The sequence below is a fragment of the Larus michahellis genome, chromosome 5, assembly GCF_964199755.1.
Source record: "Larus michahellis chromosome 5, bLarMic1.1, whole genome shotgun sequence".
Classification (NCBI taxonomy): domain Eukaryota; kingdom Metazoa; phylum Chordata; class Aves; order Charadriiformes; family Laridae; genus Larus; species Larus michahellis.
The window spans coordinates 71424521-71445236 of NC_133900.1; the positions used below are offsets into that span (position 1 = coordinate 71424521).

General features: G+C 43.7%; 1 protein-coding gene across 39 annotated transcripts in view; it reads right to left on the bottom strand.

Annotated features, from left to right (window-relative positions):
* Positions 1-389: 389 nt before the first annotated feature.
* APBB2 (amyloid beta precursor protein binding family B member 2) overlaps positions 390-20716 on the bottom strand; it is a 190446-nt gene continuing 170119 nt past the window's right edge. For 33 of the 39 annotated variants that reach the window (XM_074587896.1, XM_074587879.1, XM_074587874.1 and 30 more), the window contains 6 exons: positions 10490-10604; positions 7823-7910; positions 6662-6745; positions 6061-6176; positions 5114-5293; positions 1372-4493 (listed from right to left, as the gene is read on the bottom strand). In XM_074587896.1, the coding sequence (XP_074443997.1) occupies positions 4326-4493; positions 5114-5293; positions 6061-6176; positions 6662-6745; positions 7823-7910; positions 10490-10604 (751 nt within the window). In that variant the 3' untranslated portion in view covers positions 1372-4325. Of the gene's footprint in view, positions 605-1371; positions 4494-5113; positions 5294-6060; positions 6177-6661; positions 6746-7822; positions 7911-10489; positions 10605-20716 lie in introns of those variants that run through there. The other 6 variants (XM_074587898.1, XM_074587877.1, XM_074587906.1 and 3 more) reach the window with 2 other exon arrangements.

Here is a 20716-nt window from a genome sequence, read left to right on the forward strand (position 1 = left end):
CCCTGTCTTGCCAAGAACAGCGACGAGCTGGTTGTGAAGAAGTTGGTTGTGCAGGTCAGCAGAACAACACCTGGTGGCAACGCCGGGGGCTGACTGAAGGCGGTTTGTAGGTAGAAGCCTGTGCGCTGAGTTCAATGGCTGAGTCAGCTCAATGACTTTTTACAGTAAACCTGTATCTTACGTAAGTAATTTGCTGTACTCCAGCGAGGTACTTGTAATTTTCAACTCAAACCCGCTGATGCAGCTTTACAGATAAGAAGAGTCCATTGTACTGCTGTTGCCTCTCAACAACCCGTCTGTTTTTCCCTCCCCTCAACCACAATTTGGAACAAAAGAAATAATCTCCCACTTTCATGGACTTCATGGACCAGTAACAGTTGAGACAGTCATTTTATGCAGCTAAATTTATTCTCAGAACAGATTACATTTAAATGTGGAGAAGTGGTCAACAGCAGGGAAAGGTTGTCCTTTTCGGGGTCAGTCAGGTGCTTGCCGTGAGACCGAGCTCTGCTAGTAACCGGTGGGTGTTTCCTTCTTCCTGCTCTTAAATCAAACCTGCTTTTGCTGACTGCACAGCCCAAGTTTTAGCAATGTATTAATTAACCTGCCCGAGAAAGGAGTAATGGGGTTAATGGTAATGCTGTAAAGGCTGAGCCCATATTAGCTGTTGAAATAAGAAAGTTCTCTTTTCCATGGGTGATTTACTAACAATTTCAGATCCCCAGTTAAATGATCTATGAAACGTTTGCTAAAATTAAAAGAAAAGGGATGTAGAACTCTTGATGACCCAGAAGTGGGGTAAGCCATGAGATACTCCGCAGCTTTTCTTCCTCTGTCAGGAAAGGGCAGGTGACGGCAGTAGGCAGAGGTGGCTACGAGCTCCTTTTGCTGTGAATGGATTCCCTGCCCTTCCACGCAGTTTTTGTGACTCCTGTTTAAGCGCCCTGCAGGTGGCCCCGCCAGCCTTGTGTCTCCCCCACCCCGCTGCTCCCCTCCAGCTGGAACAGCTTAAATAAAACCTACAGCCAGCACTGCAGATTGCGAAAGAAAGGCTTTTTTTTTATCTGTTAGTTGCTGACCATGAATATAAGTCTCCTTGCTTCCGCAAGGGAGCGTACTAATGACATGACTGACATTGTGATACTTACCTCTAACTTACTACTCACATTGAAAAAAAAAATTAAGAAATTAGCTTTGCTTTACATGGTTTTTCTACAGACGTCAATAAAAATGTGACTACAAATAATTACAAAGCCCGCCTTTTTTGAGGCAACCTATAGTGTACAGAGTGGAGAATGTTACAAGAGCACGTCCAGTAAAGACAATACATCAACATAATAATGCAGGATATTTCAGTAAAAATAGAATAAATAAAATAAAAATATTTTAAGCTGTATTTAACAGGTTAATTTAAAATATGGCATCAGACATACAAGGCATAGTGAACATGGCTGCCTGCCTACAGAATCACTAGGTATTATAAAAAAATGCATAGATAACTGAAGGGTCGCGATAACATCAACTAAAACAGCGGCAGTTGCTCCAACACACACACGTACCCCATACATACTTTTTTGGCCATGGGGAAAAAAAGTGTCTTAATATATTGTTTAACAAAAGATAACTGGCTTTGCAATATTAGGCTCTGATTCCACAAACACCTGGGTGTATTTTTAATCTTTTGGAGAAGAAGGAGCTCTACTGAAGCAAAAAGGCCACATATAGCCAAGACCATTAAGCGCACCACTTAAAATAGTTGCAAAAGTCAACAGCATTTTTGTTAACAGACACCAAACTCTAAAAACATATATTGGGAAGTGACCTACGGCTTTGCAAACACCTTTCTGTCTTCTCCTCAGCCCGTCCTGCAATTGCACGCCCTCTGCTAGTGAAAGGTCACTAGATGTTCACAGCCTTGACACCACCCATGTAGGAGAACCTGCACGTTGCTGTTTGCCAAGCGCTGCCTTAGTTTTAAAGGCTCCGGCTCTCTCCTGGGGAGAATGAGCACCGCGCAGATGCAACTACAAAATTTAATTCTACTGTTTAGAATTCACTGTCGTTGAACAGCTGCAAAGCCCAAATCCTGGCGCTTCCAGCTGGAACTTTTAAAATGACTCTGTCAAAAGTATTTTCTGTAATTTAAAACAAAATAAAGTTTGACTCGCTAGCATGATGATGGATAAGGAAGCTTTTCTCTCTCAACCTCACGATTCTACCAAAAGCCACCCATTTTGACAGCAGCCATGGCAGGAAGTGAGTTTTCCTGCTGCTCCCAGCAGAGGTCGCAGGGATCAGTGCTGAACTAAGCAAGCACCTATGCACGCTGCCCTCTCCACGCCCCGAGATCTGGCCCCGAGGGCGGCTCAAACCATTGGCAGTGCCAGAAGGAGCGGGTTTGTTGGCATCCCCACGCCTGCCCACTCTCCTGCCTACCTGCCGTGAGCAGCTTCTCCTCCAGCTGGCCAAAGGAGGTGGTGCACAGCAGATGAGTAGGTGGTGAGCCTTGGGAGGGGAAACCATTGCTTCAGTGCAGAATCACGGTCAGAGAGAGACGCGAGATCGGTGGAGGATCCACTCTTCAGAGGGTATTCTACAGAGCTAAATTTAATGACAACAGTTGCATAGCTAGCACTCGGCTGACACCTGCTCATACAGCAGGCCGAGTTTAGCGTAATGATTTCTCTGCATTTTTCAATGCAGAAATTTCTGGAATCCTCATTCTTTTCCCCTTGTGTTCCTAACTTGCTTTGCCCAGGTGCTGCTGTTAATTCCTTTAAACAAGGAAATAAAAAGATAATAGTTTGTTTGTAACAGTCTCTCACACAGTAAAATAAAAGAGTTCTTGTAATAACAACCTTGACGATGTTCTTTTAAAATTACAGTTATGACCAGATCTGCAGTCTTGGGAGACAGTTCAGAATTTGGAACACATCTATAAACGGAGGCAAAACATTTTTACCACTAGTTAAAAATATCTTTACCGTTCCATTTCCAAGATGCGTACCAATCTGCAGGTCTAGACAGAAGACGGCAGAGGGAGAGACTGAAGACGGGTAACTGCGTTTGAACGTGAGCCTGAGGTACAATTTTAAGGGGCAGCACCGGGCTGGCTTTGTCAGGGGCTGCGGGAAGCGGTGTGGGGATCAGAGCAGTTGGATGACGCCTTTGGAGCAAAAGCACTAAAACTGGGTTGTACCACCTGAAGCACTATCCCGGGAGAAAACAGCCCTCTTATTTTGTCACAAGAGCATTAAAAGTAATGAAATTTCAGGGAATTTTGTAAATAACGAGGAACATGATGGTTCTTTCTGTGGCATGTTAAGTATTCAGCAACAAACTCTGAGGGGAAGGGGGAACGGTGCAAGCAGATGCTAAATCGAACATTTCATCAAACACTCGTATGGATCGGGTATGGAACAGTTTAGTCTCAGTAAAAGTTTTAAGATAGTAAAATTACTGACTAGTTCCTTCTTGCTCCTGATTGGTATGAGCCCTGCGTGAAACAAACGGTATTTTTGATGAACTAATGACAGATTTAGGAGAATAAATTTAACAGCCAACAGGTGCGCTTGTAGACGTAAAGCTGAAAAGCTTCAGTGGATCACCCTGCAACTCAATCGCTGAAAACACCTCTGAGATTTTTCAGCGTTGGTTTCATATTAAACACGATTCTTCTCTAAGACCATAATGTATAACCAGGAGACGAAATGATGACACCGTGATTCAAAAGCATGTCAGGGAGACGTCAAAGTGGTTGCTAGACCAATGCTGACGAACAATTTAAAACTAACAGGTGTAGTTCTGTAAAAAATAAAACTTGGTATTTAATCTACAGTAATTCGATGGTAGCTAATACTTGGTACCTACACTCCCGTGTTGAAAACAGAGCCAAGTGCTGTAGGATTTAAGATTGGTTTGTGACAAATCCAGCTCAAGACGGTGAAACTATCAACTCAGGCATCATTCACTCCAAGGACTTTAGCACGAGTTCACTGGGAGGGATGTGGCCATATTCTTTTTTTGTGTGTGTGTGTTTGTGAGTTTAGGCAATGTTCATGTATTTACAAACAAACAGACCTTCCATTGCTCATGATGTAACTCACTGACAGCAAAAAAAATTATTCATGCTTCTTTTCATATCACACGATGGTGGCAAGAACGAGAGAACATGCTTGTCTAACATTGTTTCGATAAGGGTAAATTCTCTGAAGACCAAGCATCAGCAATTTGAAATGGAAGGCCAGACATCGTCAGTTCATTTTCCTTAGTGTAGCTACTGTTATCTTCAGTTAAACGTCAGGAGAATCTTCCCTCTTACGCAGCTATGGCATCTCGGTGACCGGGCGTTTCTGTTTCAAAGTGTCAATGAGGGACAAGACTCCTCTTTTTACGTTGGTCGTAACTCTTCTGGTCACCGAGTCTGCAGGAGGTGGGGGCGGTCGGACTTTCTGGGAAGGAGGTCTGGCCACTAAGCACTTCTGATACCGCAACTGCAACAAAGCAAAACCAGTCTGCAGTCCTTACTGTATCCAATGCTTTCACGGAGCATTTTAAATACGCTCTTAATACTTTCTCATGAAATACAGTCAAAATTCCATTTTGGCCGTGACAAACAGCCCAGCTGAAGTTAATGGGACACTGGTCTGTCAATTTGTGGGCAGAAACTGTTCATTAGCACTAAATTACATACTGAATCATATGAACAGCCCTTTGAAAACTAAAAAAATAAGTTTTCTGGGTTCAGCTGTTCTTGAACAAGGGTTATTTTCGCTACATTGTCACTGGTTTGGATAACACAACTCCCAGCAAAATGTTTTTCCAGCGTTAGGTAACTTGTGTAGCGAAAGAAAAGATTTCTGACTTAAAACAGATGTTGCAGAGGTTAGGAGGGGACATGATTAAAGGGGCCTTGTTCACTAAATTGACATTTCAAACTTATAAACTTTGTGTTTTAATTAATCCAATATATCAGAATCCCAATTCCTAGTTTTGTCTGCTTTTTCTTTTTCTGTATTGAAATTAATGTAATTGCAAATTTGGAAAGAGGATTATTTATGGAGGCAGTGAAAAATCTAAGTGCTATTAGGTGCCTTTGAAGAAGGTCACTTACCATACAAGCAGCCTGAACAGCTTCTGACACGTTGCCTGCATTTGGTTCGCACCAGAAAACGTGGCACTCAAAATGTTGGTTTCCTGTGTCCATAATGAAGGCGAACGTGTGAACGTCCTTGCCTACTCCCATGAAGGACAGGAACCGCACACGACACTCCACCATGATTTCCTCTTCATTCTGGTTACGAATCAAAGGATTGATCATTACTATTGGATATTCTGTGGAACTTCCAAGTTTAAGTTGATTAAACGGGGAGAGACTGATGCAGTATTGTGGAATTCCTTTGTATCTACCGGCATGTAGCCAGGGTGCTCGGGCCGGGGCCGGATGTCCCCTGCTTGGCTGCCAGCAGAAGACCAAGGCTTTGAGCGTCAGCAGTGGGCACAGTGAGCATTTCAAGCACTGCTTGTTTTGTGAAGAAATATATGGCTATTAGGACTCCAAAGGATACTGCCCTAACACAGAGGTGTTGGTTTAAGACCTCATCAACAGATGTTCTTTCAAAGTTTCATCGTATTAATCTCTACAGAAAATGCTCTACAAAAGGAGAGCGATGTGAAACACAGAGTTTAATATTACTCTTCGCTTCCATGCCAAGAATCAAGTAAGTACAGTTTAGAATTTAGGATTGCTACTTAAGGCTTAGCCTATGATGTTTCAGGCTCAAAACTCCTAGAAAGTATAACACTGAACTTGTTATAATTATCCAGTGAATACTTATAGTAATTTATATTTTTGAGAACATGCTTGGAATGGTAAATAAAGCTGAAGCTGATACGAGCAGTAAGAGCCTCTGCAGATTCACAGCCCTGGAAAGAAATAAAATGGAAGATAAGCAAATGAATTCTAGTACAAATGAACTCTTTCTACTAGTGTTTATGTGTTCCTGGTTTTCAACACTCGCATTAGGTTAGGCGTGTTCTAAACGAGACAGTCTGCCTTACTCGTTCATTGATGACTGTGACAGTAGCATCAGCAACATTCATGGTAACTGGCATCCAGTCTTCTTTGCTCGAGGAAGCCATCAGACTTTCAATGGCACTATTCAGAGTATCCATTCCTAAAATAGAAGAAAATGTGATAATGAAAAATAAATATATAGGTAAAACAAGAACAAAATATTTATTTTCACATAGCAGTACGGAAAACAGATTGTTTTGGACTCCTTATTAAAATGAATTTGATGATGGAAGGAAGGGTTGTGAAGCTGGTTTTCTTCAACTGCAGAAACAAAACAGGTGCCTCTGGCTCAAAACAAACAGGATTGCGTCTTGTTTAGCTGCTGCACCATTTCGATTCTCTAGGGCCCTTCTCATTAGCAGCAGGGTTCATATTCAGAGAAAACAGTAGAAAAAACCCTCTGCCTTCTTGGCAGCTCCCGAAATACCCTGGTTGCAAAACACATGTTCAAATGAGGCCCTGAATACTAGATGTCTTCATGTCTCACCCTTCGAAAATCATGCATTTACACTTGGCGAGCAGCGTCCTGCCCTTGGAGTTTATGCAGGGTACTTTGGAAGTCACTTGAGAATAAGTGTTACATACCCACAGGTTTAGCTACAGGTAACATGCCCAGGTACTGGACGTGGAACTTCTGCACCAGTTCCGTCTTTGGTGTTGGGAAATCTACTGCATGGGAACAAAAATCCATTTCTGTTTATCAGCATTCACAGCAGGGAAAACCACTTTTATTTCATCAATAACGTAAAACAGTTTACCCAGTAATTGTACTCTGAAGGTATTGTATTGATTAAAACAATTTTTCACTCCCTTTGACAAGAAAAATGCTCAATAACTTCTAAAGGAATCAGGAATAACTTTGCATCACCTAATTCTTGATCGAAGCTAAGAATAAGGTCATGTTATATTGCTGTCATATTCAAAGCCAGAAAATATAGATGAATGCGTCTCTGAGACATACAGATCTAAATTTCACTGTATAGCTATGTAAAATCTGGGGTCTGTTTTTAATACCATCCTGGTTAATATGCTAAACACGGTCTACAAGTAATCAATGCTACTGTCTGAGCAGACAATTACACAAGTTGATGTACGGATTAGGAGTAAGATATTCAGTATAAAGTAGTGGATCTAGAAGCGTATAATTTCTCATAAAGCTAACACAGTGCGTTTGTTCTCCTGGAATGCTTTCAAAATAGCAGCTCTCAAGCTATGACTAATAAAGACAGGCAAGGGCAACTTTCTTTTACCATGCAGTTGAGTGTGCAAAAGACCCTTAAGTTGGATGACAATCCACTTGCACATCTTGCCTTGGAAGTTGCTACAATTGCTGCTGAAACCTAGGAGTCGTCCTCCTACAACTCCCCTGAATCCAAGGGATTAACTGGAGTATATTCTGTTTTTAAGGAAGATTTGGCCAGTTTGTGCAGTCTCAAGTCATGAGGTGTTCTGATGCGAACAAGGCAATCCGTGCAAGCAGCCACAAATAAGTAAGACTGCGTCTGCAAAATCGCTATTTCAAAATAAAAGAGGAAACGCACAAGTTGACGTAACTGAGCAACTGTCAACACAACCAATAAAAATGGTAATGGTCATGTAATAGAGTCACATACAGAAATTAAAAGACAGGATTACACTCCTGACCTCTCCACCCAACATGCTCCATTTTTGGTCAAAAGCAGCATCAGAAACCAAACAAATCTAAAATAGGACCATGCCAAGGATACTCTCTGTAACACACAGTACCTTGCAGAGGAACATCAAGGGTGACATTTGTCCTGTCTTGCAATGAGCTGCAAGCCATAGCTTTAGCATTCTTCCGTTCGGCCATAATCTGAAGAAGATAGTGATAATACAACCTTTTTTAAAAAAAATAATATTGTACAGTAGCAACTACATGTAAAAATTTACTCCTATTACAAGCCCAATTTCTGAAATCTGAAATACGTCAGAAACTACATGACTAAACAGGTTATTCTATTTAAATAACAACTTTAATTTTCCTCCAGTTTATTCACCATACCTTAACTACATGAAGAACTGAAGTGGTATCCAAGCCAAGATAAAAGATAGATGGAGGAGGAAAAAAAAACTTCTAGACATTTTTATCAACAGCAAAATTGCAGTGAGGAGTAATATAGCAAGAAATATAAATATTTAACACACAGAGAAGAGTGTTCATTATTCATGTTCCTCTCTGATCTATCTTCTGCTGTGTATAATTTTTTTCCTCCATTTTTATGTTTCTTCTTGAATTAAAAATCCCATGCAAAATACAACCTGTTCTTCCCCCAAAATGTATAATACTAGCAAAAGAGGGGGAAAAAACCCCTCAAAATATATGATTGAGAAGGGATCCAGGGAAACAGCGGTTTTCCAAAGCTCACGTATGAAGCATTGCTATCTGCTTCTTTACACTATGACTGTTAATTGTAATTAGGCTACAAAGATAACTGGTGTCCCAACAGATGACACTTCATCCGAAGATGCTTCTAGCAAATTCCTTTTTTTCCTCTCTCTCTCTCTTTTTTTTTTTTTTTTTTTTTTTTTTTGCAGGGACACGTGATAATTTTCCCTCCTGCAGATGAAAAATGATACACGCTAGCTTAGGAAGAAGCCCCGACTCAGCAAAGAGGTCCAGTGTGTCAGCACATGCCAAGTGCTTCCCTGAATCAGAATTACATCTATTGCTTAATTACGAAGGAACAAGCTCTACTTAACAACACTATCCTATTTTATTGTATTACTATTAGCTAACGTTTTAAATGCTTCGTTGCTCTCTTATCTAAAATTGATGTCACAGTTACACGCGTGACAGCTCTACTGCCTTTCTGGTACCCCTGTGTATAGCTCCTGTAGCATCTACTTGATGCTGACCCTACCGGACAACAGCAGCTGTAGTAGGGCCTGTGTACCGTACTTTTCCCTGCGGGACTTGCTGGAAACCTCTGTGAGAACTGAGAGTTGGAGGAGAAAGCCGAGGGACATGCCAAGTCCAGGCTTCTCCAGCCAGCCACTGCTGCAGTCCCCGGTGTCAAACCACCAAGCACAGCCTGCAGCTCCCTGGCCAACCTTGAGCAGCTCCCTGGCCAACCTTGAGCAGCTCCCTGGCCAACCTTGAGCAGCTCCCTGGCCAACCTTGAGCAGCTCCCTGGCCAACCTTGAGCAGCTCCCTGTGCCCTACCACCCGCATTTCCTCAGGTGCCCAAGCCCAGACAGACCTGCCAGGCTTTGCATAGTTGCTGAGGGACCTTCTGCCTCTGCCTTGGGCAAAACTCTGCTGCCCAGAAGGTTAGAGAAATACACGCTGTGTAAATGCTCACACTGTCTGTGTGAAACATCACAAGTTCAGTAGACACATCTGCAGTGTTGCAAAAATGAAAAATATTTAGACTATATGACTGGCTACAGAGGAGAATTTGACACCACCGATTCCATTCACTAACGTGAAATGTAAAAAGCTAAAGAGAGGGATACAGTAAATCAGCAGAATTTTAAAACCTGAAGGTTTCCTAACTAGCTTTTCTAGAAGAGCTGTGACTCACGAGGAGGGACAAGTCACACAGGGATAACTGATAAGATCATTCATCCCCACGGTCCACTTTTCCTGTGGTGCAAACTGACATGTTTTAAGGAAAACCAGAATGAGCAGCATAATATTTTTAAAAAGGGGGATGCAGCCTCAGATCCACCATAGCTCAATAAAAGAAGAAAAATGAGTTTCAAGTAGATTGGTTTAACCGCCTCTCTAGAAAGTGCTTCAATCAGATTTGCCGACTGCAAAGGATGTGCTGCCTTGCTACTGCTGGATGAAAGGACCATGCAGAGGATACGCGTGAACTGATCAGGCAAGAAGACCAAAATTAATGACCAGGGAACGGTGTCAAATCTGTAACATAAAATGACTGAAAGGAAGAGTCCTCTCGGTATTACAGACGAAGCAGGAACTAAGATCCTTTAGTACTTGTAACTAAAGTAGCTTAAATCCCCTCTTCTCCCTGATTTTATTTTAAGTGGGCAGTAACATTAGCAACTGTTTCCCTGCAGGATAATACCACTGAATAATACCATTCAAACAAGGTCTGATTTATTTACAGAGTTCAACATCACCATCTATTATTAATTGAAGCTGTGTGTTCTTTTCCCATTTTGAACCCGCAGCTTCTTTGTTATTCAAGAAAACCTTCAGTCTCTATACACGCTTCTCAAATCAGAGGCACTCAGCATCCTCCTCAGATCTACATGCTCACCCTCCCGTTACTCCCATCCATTCCCGTCCTTTCCTGTACAAATTCTCTACCCTGTTTCTCGTTGCCAGTGATATAAACTAACGCTGCACACAATTGCTGATAGCATGTACTAGGCTCAGGGGCCTCTAAACAGACGAACCCAGCTGACTTTAAATCCACCTACCTTTGAGCAGATTTCGTGTAAACTTGTGGCGATGGCTTTTGCAGGTGTGTCACATCGAAACACATGACATTTCAGAATTCTTGTATCTTTGTCTCTTGCCACATAAGCAAAGTCTCTGCATAAACAAAATGAATCAACAAGTTGCAAACAAGCAAAACAAATTAAGGCATTAGAATCAGTAGTATCTCCAAAACAGCAAGTCCTACTTCAATTTAACAGGTTGTTAATTCTCAGCTGTCAAAGAATGAAACACATGCCTTAGACAAAGCAGATCTACAAATGTAATAAACTGCATCCCAATGAAACACGTACCTAAAGTTTGGTGCTCAATCTATATAATTAAAGAGCTCACTAGTTTCCTAACCCTGGCAACTTACTGAACTTACAGCCCATATCTCCAATTGCAATGGTAGATACATGGGAAAATTTACTCAACTATTTTACTGAAGATGAAGTGTGGTCAGAATTATAGATTACGACAGAAAACATATGCAGCTCTTAAATCCTAAAAAATCCGAGAAACAGCATACAAGATTCTAGTCAGAGAAAAATCGCATTTCAAAGGACTGCATAAAGTGTTTAAAATATGCAGATAGTAATTAGAGATCTGCTTGCATAAGGGAGATGTGAACCTGCTGAGCTTTGCTCACACTAATTGGCCTAAATTTCTGACCTTATTTTTTCAAAAGTTAAATAAAGCTGCCCTACAAAAGAGATTTTTGCACCATACTGACTAGTCACCACGACGTAGTATAGCTTTTTAGCATAGGTGATGGAAATGCCAGGATTATGTTTTTTTGTTCTCAGGCTGTTTAAGATCTGGAGCTCTTCTGAAAAAGTCTAAGTGGGCGCATGGTGTAAAGAAAGCATCAGAGTTTGGACACATCCCAATTTTCTGGATACCAAGTTATGGACTGCCCCTGCTCCAAGACCCCATCACCATGGTCCCATAGAGCTAATTCGCCTTCGTGATCCTCTTGGACAAAGACATCCATTAACCCGTCCACAGGTGGGGACCTGGAGCTGGTTCTGCAGCAGGGAGGGCGTGTTAAGGATGGCAGCCAGGCAAAGCCAGGCTTCTTCCCGACTCAGTTATCTTCTTGCTGTACCAGACTGCACTCCTCGTTCTTGCACTTCTGCCTTTCCAAGCAACCACAGCCCAGTCCTACTTTGCAACCCTCCTGCTATCTCCAGATTTCTTTGGGACTTTGTGTCCCCAGCAGAGCTACGCTCAGTGGCTTACTAGAACGAGACCAAACAAGGGAAGCTGGAGCTCCCAACAGCCTCTTGTGCCTGAAGTCACTTTTCAGTGCCTTCTCTCTTTACCTATAACCAATTACGAGCAAGATCGCAGCTGATGAAGAGATAGGAGGGATATTCCAGGTGGACAAAACCCCATATTGTCCCTCCCCTCTTAAACCACAGGTTTTATATACATGAACACTTCAGTTTATATTCCAAGCAGAGTTTAATGTAGCATGGATTGCCAATTTCTTCATTCATTGTAGATGCCCAGTGAACTGAAGAATTTTGTACTGAAGTTATCCAGGGAGAGCCGGCAACTGTGGCAGATGGATAGTTGGATTTCCAGCTCTGTATGAGATATGAAGGTTGTCCTGCAGTTAAGTAACTTATCTATATTTAATTTGGCAGCATTAGGAACTACTGTAGAGAGTCTGGCGGAGGGCTACAAAGATGATCACGGGAATGGAGCACCCCTCTGATGAGGAAAGGCCGAGACCTGGGTCTGTTTAGCCTGGAGAAGACTGAGAGGGGACCTCATCAATGCTTATAAGTATCTAAAGGGTGAGTGCCAAGAGGATGGGGCCAGACTCTTTTCAGTGGTGCCCAGGGACAGGACAAGGGGTAATGGGCACAAGCTGTAACACAGGAAATTCCATCTCGAGGAAAGACTTCTTTACTTTGAGGGTGGCAGAGCACTGGAACAGGCTGCCCAGAGAGGTGGTGGAGTCTCCTTCTCTGGAGATATTCAAAACCCACCTGGATGCGTTTCTGTCCAACCTGCTCTAGGTGACCTTGCTTTGGCAGGGGGGGTTGGACTAGATGATCTCCAGAGGTCCCTTCCAACCCCTACCATTCTGTGATTTTGTCATGAATGAGCCCTCGCAACGAAAGGGGCAGTTGCTCACAGTCTGGGATGCTCAGTGACAGGCACAGGCTGCTCCTCCGTTTAACTGCTTTGCAACCTAAAGCCTGAGGAATAATACTTAAACAAAACCCCAAACCAAACTACTGGGAGCTGACATTTAGAAACAACTGCACATAACAGAACCATGCAGAAACACAGGGAAGCTGGAGGGATCTCTCCATTTCACTGCATCCCAACATGTGATGGCATGCAATAGGGCACAGCTGAGACAGGAGGCAGCGGGGCAGCACATGGAGCACGTTGCCACCTCAACCTCTCCTGCACGAGGAATGCAGCCCATGGGCTGCATCGGCTGTCACCCTGCCAGCATGTGCGACACCCTGGGGAGGGACAGTGTGTCACCCAATTGCTCGTGACCTGCAGGAAAAAAATCACAAAGCAATAATCCAGGAAGGCGCTGGCTATTACAGAAGATGCCCTGAGGCTTCCTAGCTCCAGCCTGACGCCCAAGCACCTCGGCCACAATCTGCAAGAGTCTTTTGGCACGTTGATCACTTTTGCTGCACCGCAAGTTCACGGAGGTGCCAAGTTCCAGCCAAAATCTTGGTCCTGGAAAAAAGCCGATACTTTTTGGCTCATCTGTGTATGTGTCAAGCCTTGCTTTTGAAGGGTTTTCTCCTGCCTTAACATTTCAAAAGCAAATTGAAGACTCCTAGCCAGACTGTAGTAGTAAGTCTAAGAGAAGGGGATATGGCTCAGCTATGGCCTATGAAAAATTAGCAGCTATGGGGAAAAATGAAACCAAGCACCACGTAAAAAACCTTAAGAGATTTTTGTCTTTTGAAGTAAGCTTTCAACATTCCTGATGCTCCTGAATGATCTGCAGAGCAGGTAGTTGGAAATGCTCAGGCGCACAAAAGTCCCACATACAATAAATACCCTGAAGCTCTGAAGAGACCTTGCCTGGTTCAAGAGCTGTAAACGAGGAATTTCCAGACATTCTAAGTATTTGGGATTTTTATTTTCTATGTTTGGCTTTAGCTGCCATCTTTTAAATGCCTTAACTTTCAGAATTCACATTTTTGAGTCCAAATACCTTGCCTTACAAATATCTTAACTGCAATACGAAAACGTTGTTCAGTCAACAGACACAGATTTCCTACCATTTCCCCCCTTTTACATGCAAGAAAAACTTGCTGGTAGTGACCATCACTGCAGGGTTGCAAAGCTGCATGAACAAGCAGATTGCTGTGCACACCTCACTATTGGATCAAGGTCTATTCTTTTGGCGTGCAGACATAACAGCTGAAACATGTGTCTGCATTAACGTAAAATAACATTGAAAGGCATCTATGTGATTGGCCATTACATGGCTATTTATTACCATTGACAAGCATTTACTTCAAATCAATATTACTCCTTTGAGGACTGGAAAACATTCCTTTACAAGATGATCCTGAGAGGAGCATCCTGTGTTGTTTTGCCAAATCGCCTGCACTGCGCAGAAGCCTGTTTGAATAAACAGAAATCCGCACAGCCCCAGCAGCACTTCCATACCAGAATTTCTAATTATAAGACCACCACCTTCAAAGAGTTGCACACAGAAGATAACCTGCCCCTTCTGTTAGCCATACAGCTATCTGTTAGAACCATCTTTTATTGTTAATAAAAATTAACATGGGACAAGGCCACCAAAGCAAGTCATCGGGACTTGGAGGACACAACACATTGACAGCAAAACCCATTTGCAGCAGCCCAGGAAATTGTGGTCCAACCTTTGATCAGTAGCTCTGGCAATGCCCTGGCACACAACAACTGCCCCAACAGAACTACTGTGCTTTGCTGTAGAAGACCATGCCAGGCAGGACACCTCCACTGCCCTGCCAAGTCCCTGATGCATGGACAACCCCTGAGGCCACATTAAATCTCACCCTGCAGAGAGTTAATCTGAGACCAAAGCTCAACTGCAAGGATTTCCAGTCTTAAGGGAACCTGTAAGATAATACTAAATGCACTTAGTCAGCACGTTATCTCCCAGTGGAGGCAGGACTCAAAGGACTGCAGAGATAAAAATGAGTCAAACAATTAAAACTGTGTTAAACTAAAGACTGAATTCTACCAGGATCAAAGATTTTGGTCATAAAAGAATACAAGTCATAATTATGCCTCATAGGTGGGAAACACCTTAGATGAGAGCATTTTCAACAGCATTTTAAAGGCAGAGAGGTGGACTGGGGGCAGCCTGCTGAGTCTCATTTCTCTCACAAGCATGAATTTACTTTTCTGATCAAAGACGACCAATGTGGAGGGCAGCGCTGACATTTAATGAGTTCATGAGTTTTTTTGGTAAGAACGCTTCTCTGTTCCTGGGAGGCTAATGACAGCCAAATGAACGAGCCACCACGCAGAGCCTGGCTCAGTAACTTCCGTGACTGTTAAGACCTGTGGTGAAGGCAGGGAGGAGTCTGGTGAGTATTATGGATGTGGTATCTGTAGTGGGATGCTCCAGGTGACAAGGGGCTTACCTGACACTTTAGTCCTGCCACAGAAGTGCCTGCAACCCTGTTGTCCCTGCAAGAGGAGGGTAACAACAGTACTGATGACACAGACCTGCTCTGCACTTGCCAAAGGGCAGATGCTACCCACAAAGACGTTAGTTTTAGTCAAAATGCAACGTGTTGATTTTCTGACGGAGCTGGTAATGACCTTATGTATAGGCCACCTAACGCTCTCCTCCACGAACTGCTGCAGGACTTTTTTTTTTTTCCTAATGGTTTGGGTTGGAAGGAACCTCTAAAGATCCAGCCTCCCTGCAATAAGCAGGCAGATCTTCAACTAGATCAGGTTGCTCAAAGCCCCACCCAACCTGATCTTGAATGTTTCCAGGTATGGGTCATCTACAACCTCTCTGGGCAACCTGTGCCAGTGTATAACCATCCTCATCATAAAAAATTTCTTCCTTCTATTTAGTCGAAATCTACCCTCTTTTAGTTTAAAACCATTACCCCTTGTCCTATTGCAACAGGCCCTGCTAAGAAGTCTGTCCCCATCTTTCCTGTAGGCCCCTTTAGATACTGAAAGGCCACAATAAGGTCTCCCTGGAGCCTTCTCTTCTCCAGGCTGAACAACCCCAACTCTCTCAGCCTGTCCTCAGAGGAGAGATGCTCCAGCCCTCTGACCATTTTTGTGGCCTGGTCCAACAGGTCCATGTCTTTTCTGTGCTGAGGGCTCCAGAGCTGGACACAGGACTCCAGGTGGGGTCTCACTAGAGCAGAGCAGAGGGGCAGAATCCCCTCCCTTGCCCTGCTGACCACGCTGCTTTTGATGCAGCCCAGGATGCGGCTGGCTTTCTGGGCTGCAAGCGCACATTGCCTGCTCATGTCCAGCACATTGCCTGCTCATGTCCAGTACCCCAAGGTCCTTCTTGGCAGGGCTGCTCTCAATCCCTTCATACCCCAACCTGTATTGATACCAGGGGTTCTTCTTGAAGAAATGTTGACACCTCTACTGTTTGCAGCAAGTCTCCAGCGTGTGGCCTGGAAGGACCCCAAGGCTGGGAGAAACATCTCATCTTTGTCCTGTGAAATTCCACTTGAAGAAGTGCCAAAAAGCCACTTCCCACCCGCAGGGGTGTTGGTGGGTGCCAGCAAAGCGCTGCTGGTGGCACCTGGCCCGCTCCTCAGCTCAGCAAGCCCTGCCTCAGTACTGCAGTGGTGCACGTAATGCTTCCATTGAGCCTCTCCAGCACTTGGTCCTGCAGCTTCTGTACATATTTCTGCTTGCAAGGCATGCATTCATAAGCAAGGCAGTGTAGCACAACCACAGGAGAAAATGAAACAGCAGCCAGTACATCAGTTTCAGCTACTGAGAGACAATAAAACCCTCCTGATGGTGTTTCAGGCTCGCACACCAGTGTTTCCCTTTAAGTACCTGAACAGCTTGAACAAAGTAAATCGGCTAATTACATGCACGGATCGTGAATATGCATAAACCTTTAGATGATCAGGGCCCGTCTCTGTAAATCTGCTGAGACTGAGGAGGAAATCCGAGTTCTTCAAAACCTGTGGTACTGCATCACGCATAACCCTGCCAGCACCATCTGTTTTCAAATCATCAATCAAAATTAGCACATGAACCTTCCTTCTCCCTTCTGACAGTGCACAAACAATACTACTGATTTCATTCATTCATGAAGTCACCTAGATGCCCATGAGCTCGCACAACCAGTCCTACACAGCAGGCCAGTAGCCGGGACCTGGAGATGGTGGTCCAGGCTGGTGGCAGTCAGCTCCTCCAAGGCCAGCAGGAACCTTGCGGCCTTGCTTTGGGCATTTGTTGGGAAAACCGAACTCTGTGCTTCCTCTTGGAGAAGAAAGGTATGGCTTTGGGGATTCCTGAGTATCTGCTCCCTGCAGCATCAATAACAAAGTAAAACGTGGGAAAAGCTTTGTGTTACCCAACACAGGAGAGAAGGCAACAGCTGCTTGTTTGACCAAAGCCTTGAATACCAAGTAAGCCAGAAGACTGCTCTCTGATTCATCTTTCACTTTGGATCCCTTCTGGGTCACTTCATCTGAAAGCCTTCATTCGACTGCAGCTCACTTGAAGCTGATTAACATTTAAGTGAGATTTATGTGCAACAGGCCCCGTTTGATAATGAAGAAGTGCCGAGTAACATGTTTACAATAGAAATTTATGGAAAAAGGCAGATGTCTCCTCTTACCATTCCCCTGTCTTTACACCTTGCTGGGAAAACAAGGGGAAAAAGAAAGTCAAAAGCCTTTACAAAACCCATGGCTGGATACAGAGGTAGCACAAGATTAACAGATCGCATCCCATTCAGCTGGGGTTGTCTGTCTCAATATGGTACGTGCGCACATGGAATTTGTGTGATTTGAACCACAGCTCCTGGTAAAAGTCCCTTCCATGTCAGTCCCCCTCCAGTCAGCCGGGAGAGCAGCAAGGTGTTTAGTGGGAGAATGGTGTATTTCACTGCAGAAAAAAAGCTGTATATTCTCAAAACTCTACAACACAAGCACACTACTTCTGTTCATTCAGGGTTATAGAGAAGGGGTACTGCATAGTAGGTAATTTTTTTTTTTAAATCATTTGTGCAGGTACTACATGATCCACTAGTACCTTTCCAGTTATAGGAACTGTATATAAATCAGTACTCTGGGAAAAAGCCAGAAAAGCAGAAAAATAGGTAAGAAAATTATTTTGCTGCACAAGTGGGTAAAAGTGGTTCTGTTCAACAGTTATAGATTCAGTAGAAATTTCTTTATTTTGAAAGAGTACCAGAATAGAGACATTTTAAAATGCAATTTAGAGAATTGCAAAGACAATATAAGGTGCTAAGTAGAAAGGAATTTCATTTTTATTTGCTCTTTTACCCTCTTTAATTGGCAAATGTCTACAGTAATTGACTAAACCTTAGATAGCCATACCTATTTAACACCTGGCTAAGCATCACTTAGCTGTTCAACCTTGGATGAATATAATCACATTAAATGCAATTTATGCTAATACTGTCCTGTTTGAGCAGCAGTCATAGCCATTTGCCACTATTAGGCTAAAGTCCTCGGAGACATCCCAATTAAGTACAGCCTGAAAGAGCAGCACATCCTCCATTACCTTCTCACTATAAACTTATTTCTTCAAAGGAGTGTAGAACTGCATTAACCCTTTGCTTTTTTTTTTTTTTTTGTTAAAAAAGCCCAACAACCTAGCCTTGAAGTCTGAAGTAAAATTTTTTACTCTTATGAATCAAAATTAGATTGCCGCTATTTGAAACAACTATATTAAAATGATACACATGCGGGAAAATGTAAATTGCTTTCCAGATTTATGTACTACAAATTGTAACAAGAATCCTTGAACCAGAAAATGATATCCTCCGGGCTTGGCTTAAAATTGATTGAAATTCATCCAGAATAGCCTACAGAAGATGACTCTTGATTCCTACGCACTGGTGTGACCGTACAGAGTCCTGCGAATGCGGGGTCACAGAGCACATGCTGCCGGGCCGCAGGGAAACCATCTCCTGGGTCTGTAACCTTCAGGCTCCGCTTTGCTCTCCGCTGAGCAGTGAGTTGTGACAGCAGGAAGAGAAAAGGGGAGAGCCGCCACCACTACGGCAGGGGGGGGTGTCAGAAGGCACCTGGTAGGAGGCTGCCATTCTCTGGTGAGACATGAACATCCATGGGAGCAGAGCGAAGGAGCGGAGAAGGAGGAAAGCAAGGCAAGTGAGAGTGAACTCATGAGAAGAAAAGCGGATAAATATAATACCAACAGGACCATGCTCTGATGGGGTCTTTCCACGACATGCCAATATTCTAGCATCACAAACGGCAAGAGAAGATGAGGTGCAAGAAACCCTGCAGTAATACGTATGACAGAAATTACAGACCTTCTGGATTAACACTTTAAATCCTTTACTGAGACTGCTCTTTTACATAGGAGGAAGGGAAATGATTTATAGCTGAAATGAAGTCTGGGACTCTGTTCAGTTCACTTGCCTTTTTATTAGGATCACGTCAAGGAGTTTGCGAAGTTAGGAAGAAAAACCTGAAGGTAAGAAACCAGAACTAGTCGAAACAAATACCATTCACACACGCTGCAAAATCTGTTTGTAGAAGGTTTACTGGGGACTTTTCAACTTCCATTTCACCTACCAGATATCAGACAGACACTGAATGAAACCACTGCTTCCCTTCCACACTCTCCAAAGGAAACCCACAGCCCCTTCTCCAGGTGACTACACCAACCACTTTGGAATCAAATCCTGCAGGAGGAGGAAGAAAAGTAACTACTCCCTTGTGTCTTCTCCTTCCCATTTTCCACAAATAGTCATGGTGTGTGTACTCCTCTCTCTCCTTAGTGATATAGTTGGAAGAGATGTCAGCGAGCAGAAGCTTCCCTATGTTTCAGACAGTTGCTGGCAATCCTAAAAACATAGAAAAGCCTTGCAATTTTTCTTCGCTCCACCCCACAGAGCTCCTGCACCTCTCTGGCTGCTCCCCAGCTACAACACAGAATGGCAGACTTGCCCACCGGCTACATTATCCTGGTCATTAATTTTTAACCCAAGTAGTTAAGATGCCCTCTCAAGTGGAGTCTTGTGGGAGACTTTTCTTATTTCGGTTCTCACACAACTTAAAAACGGGTTTTCCTTGCAGCAAAACACCCGTTCTGCATTTATGAAATTCTCCTCAAATGGTCTGGCATTGACACAGCCAGCGCAGCTTGTTTTTCTAATTCATGCATAAAGTTTGTAGGGCAAATTATCCCCTGCTGAAAGGCTGTTTGCTTCATTCCTTGATAACGTCACTTGCTAACTCTCAAGGAGGAGCTATGGCTACTTTGTGCAATACTCAGAGGCTTTAATCTGGCAGCCCTGCAACACACACAGCCTGCCAGTTTTTTCTTTGATGTCTTATCATTGCCACAGTTCCGCGTGCTTCCAAAATTTGCTAAAACCCTCACACAGCTGATACTTCCGATACCCAGCTCAGCCCTTCCGAGCACAGCGCTTCCAAGCCTAAAAGCATTTGCACGACTTTCACTCCAATTTCCTTGCCGTGGCCTGATCCTCACGAAGCGGTGGAAGCCGTTCACCCAGACGTGCTTCCCACCATCTCCTCTTGCAGGGGAGAGGACAGAACTCCCGTCAGCATTGCCACCACTGCCTCTGAGATGTTATAAATCGTTTCCCTTTCTTCTACCAAGGGCCTATATTCCAACCTAGCAAAGGGCCACAGACGTACACAGACGGAGTCACGTCAAAGCGTGACTCAGTATCTAAACTCTCCAGATCCATAACTGTACAGCTGAGATTTACATTCCATGCTGGTCTTCCTTCCCAACCTCACCGCATGATAAGGGTGGAGTACTACTGTCAGGGCAAGGAGGACAGTCTATCACAAATGCTGTGGTCACCACTAAGACTGCCCTGGAGACTCTGCACTCTTGCAGCACCGGCAGCAGGAGGGGGCCCAGATAACAGTATGCCACATCCAGCTGGTGCTTGGGGATCAGATGGGGCTTCCTGCAGCTCACCAAATGCTAGGCAGACATGGCAAGTTGAGAGGTCAAGCAGCACCTTAGACCTCAGCTTG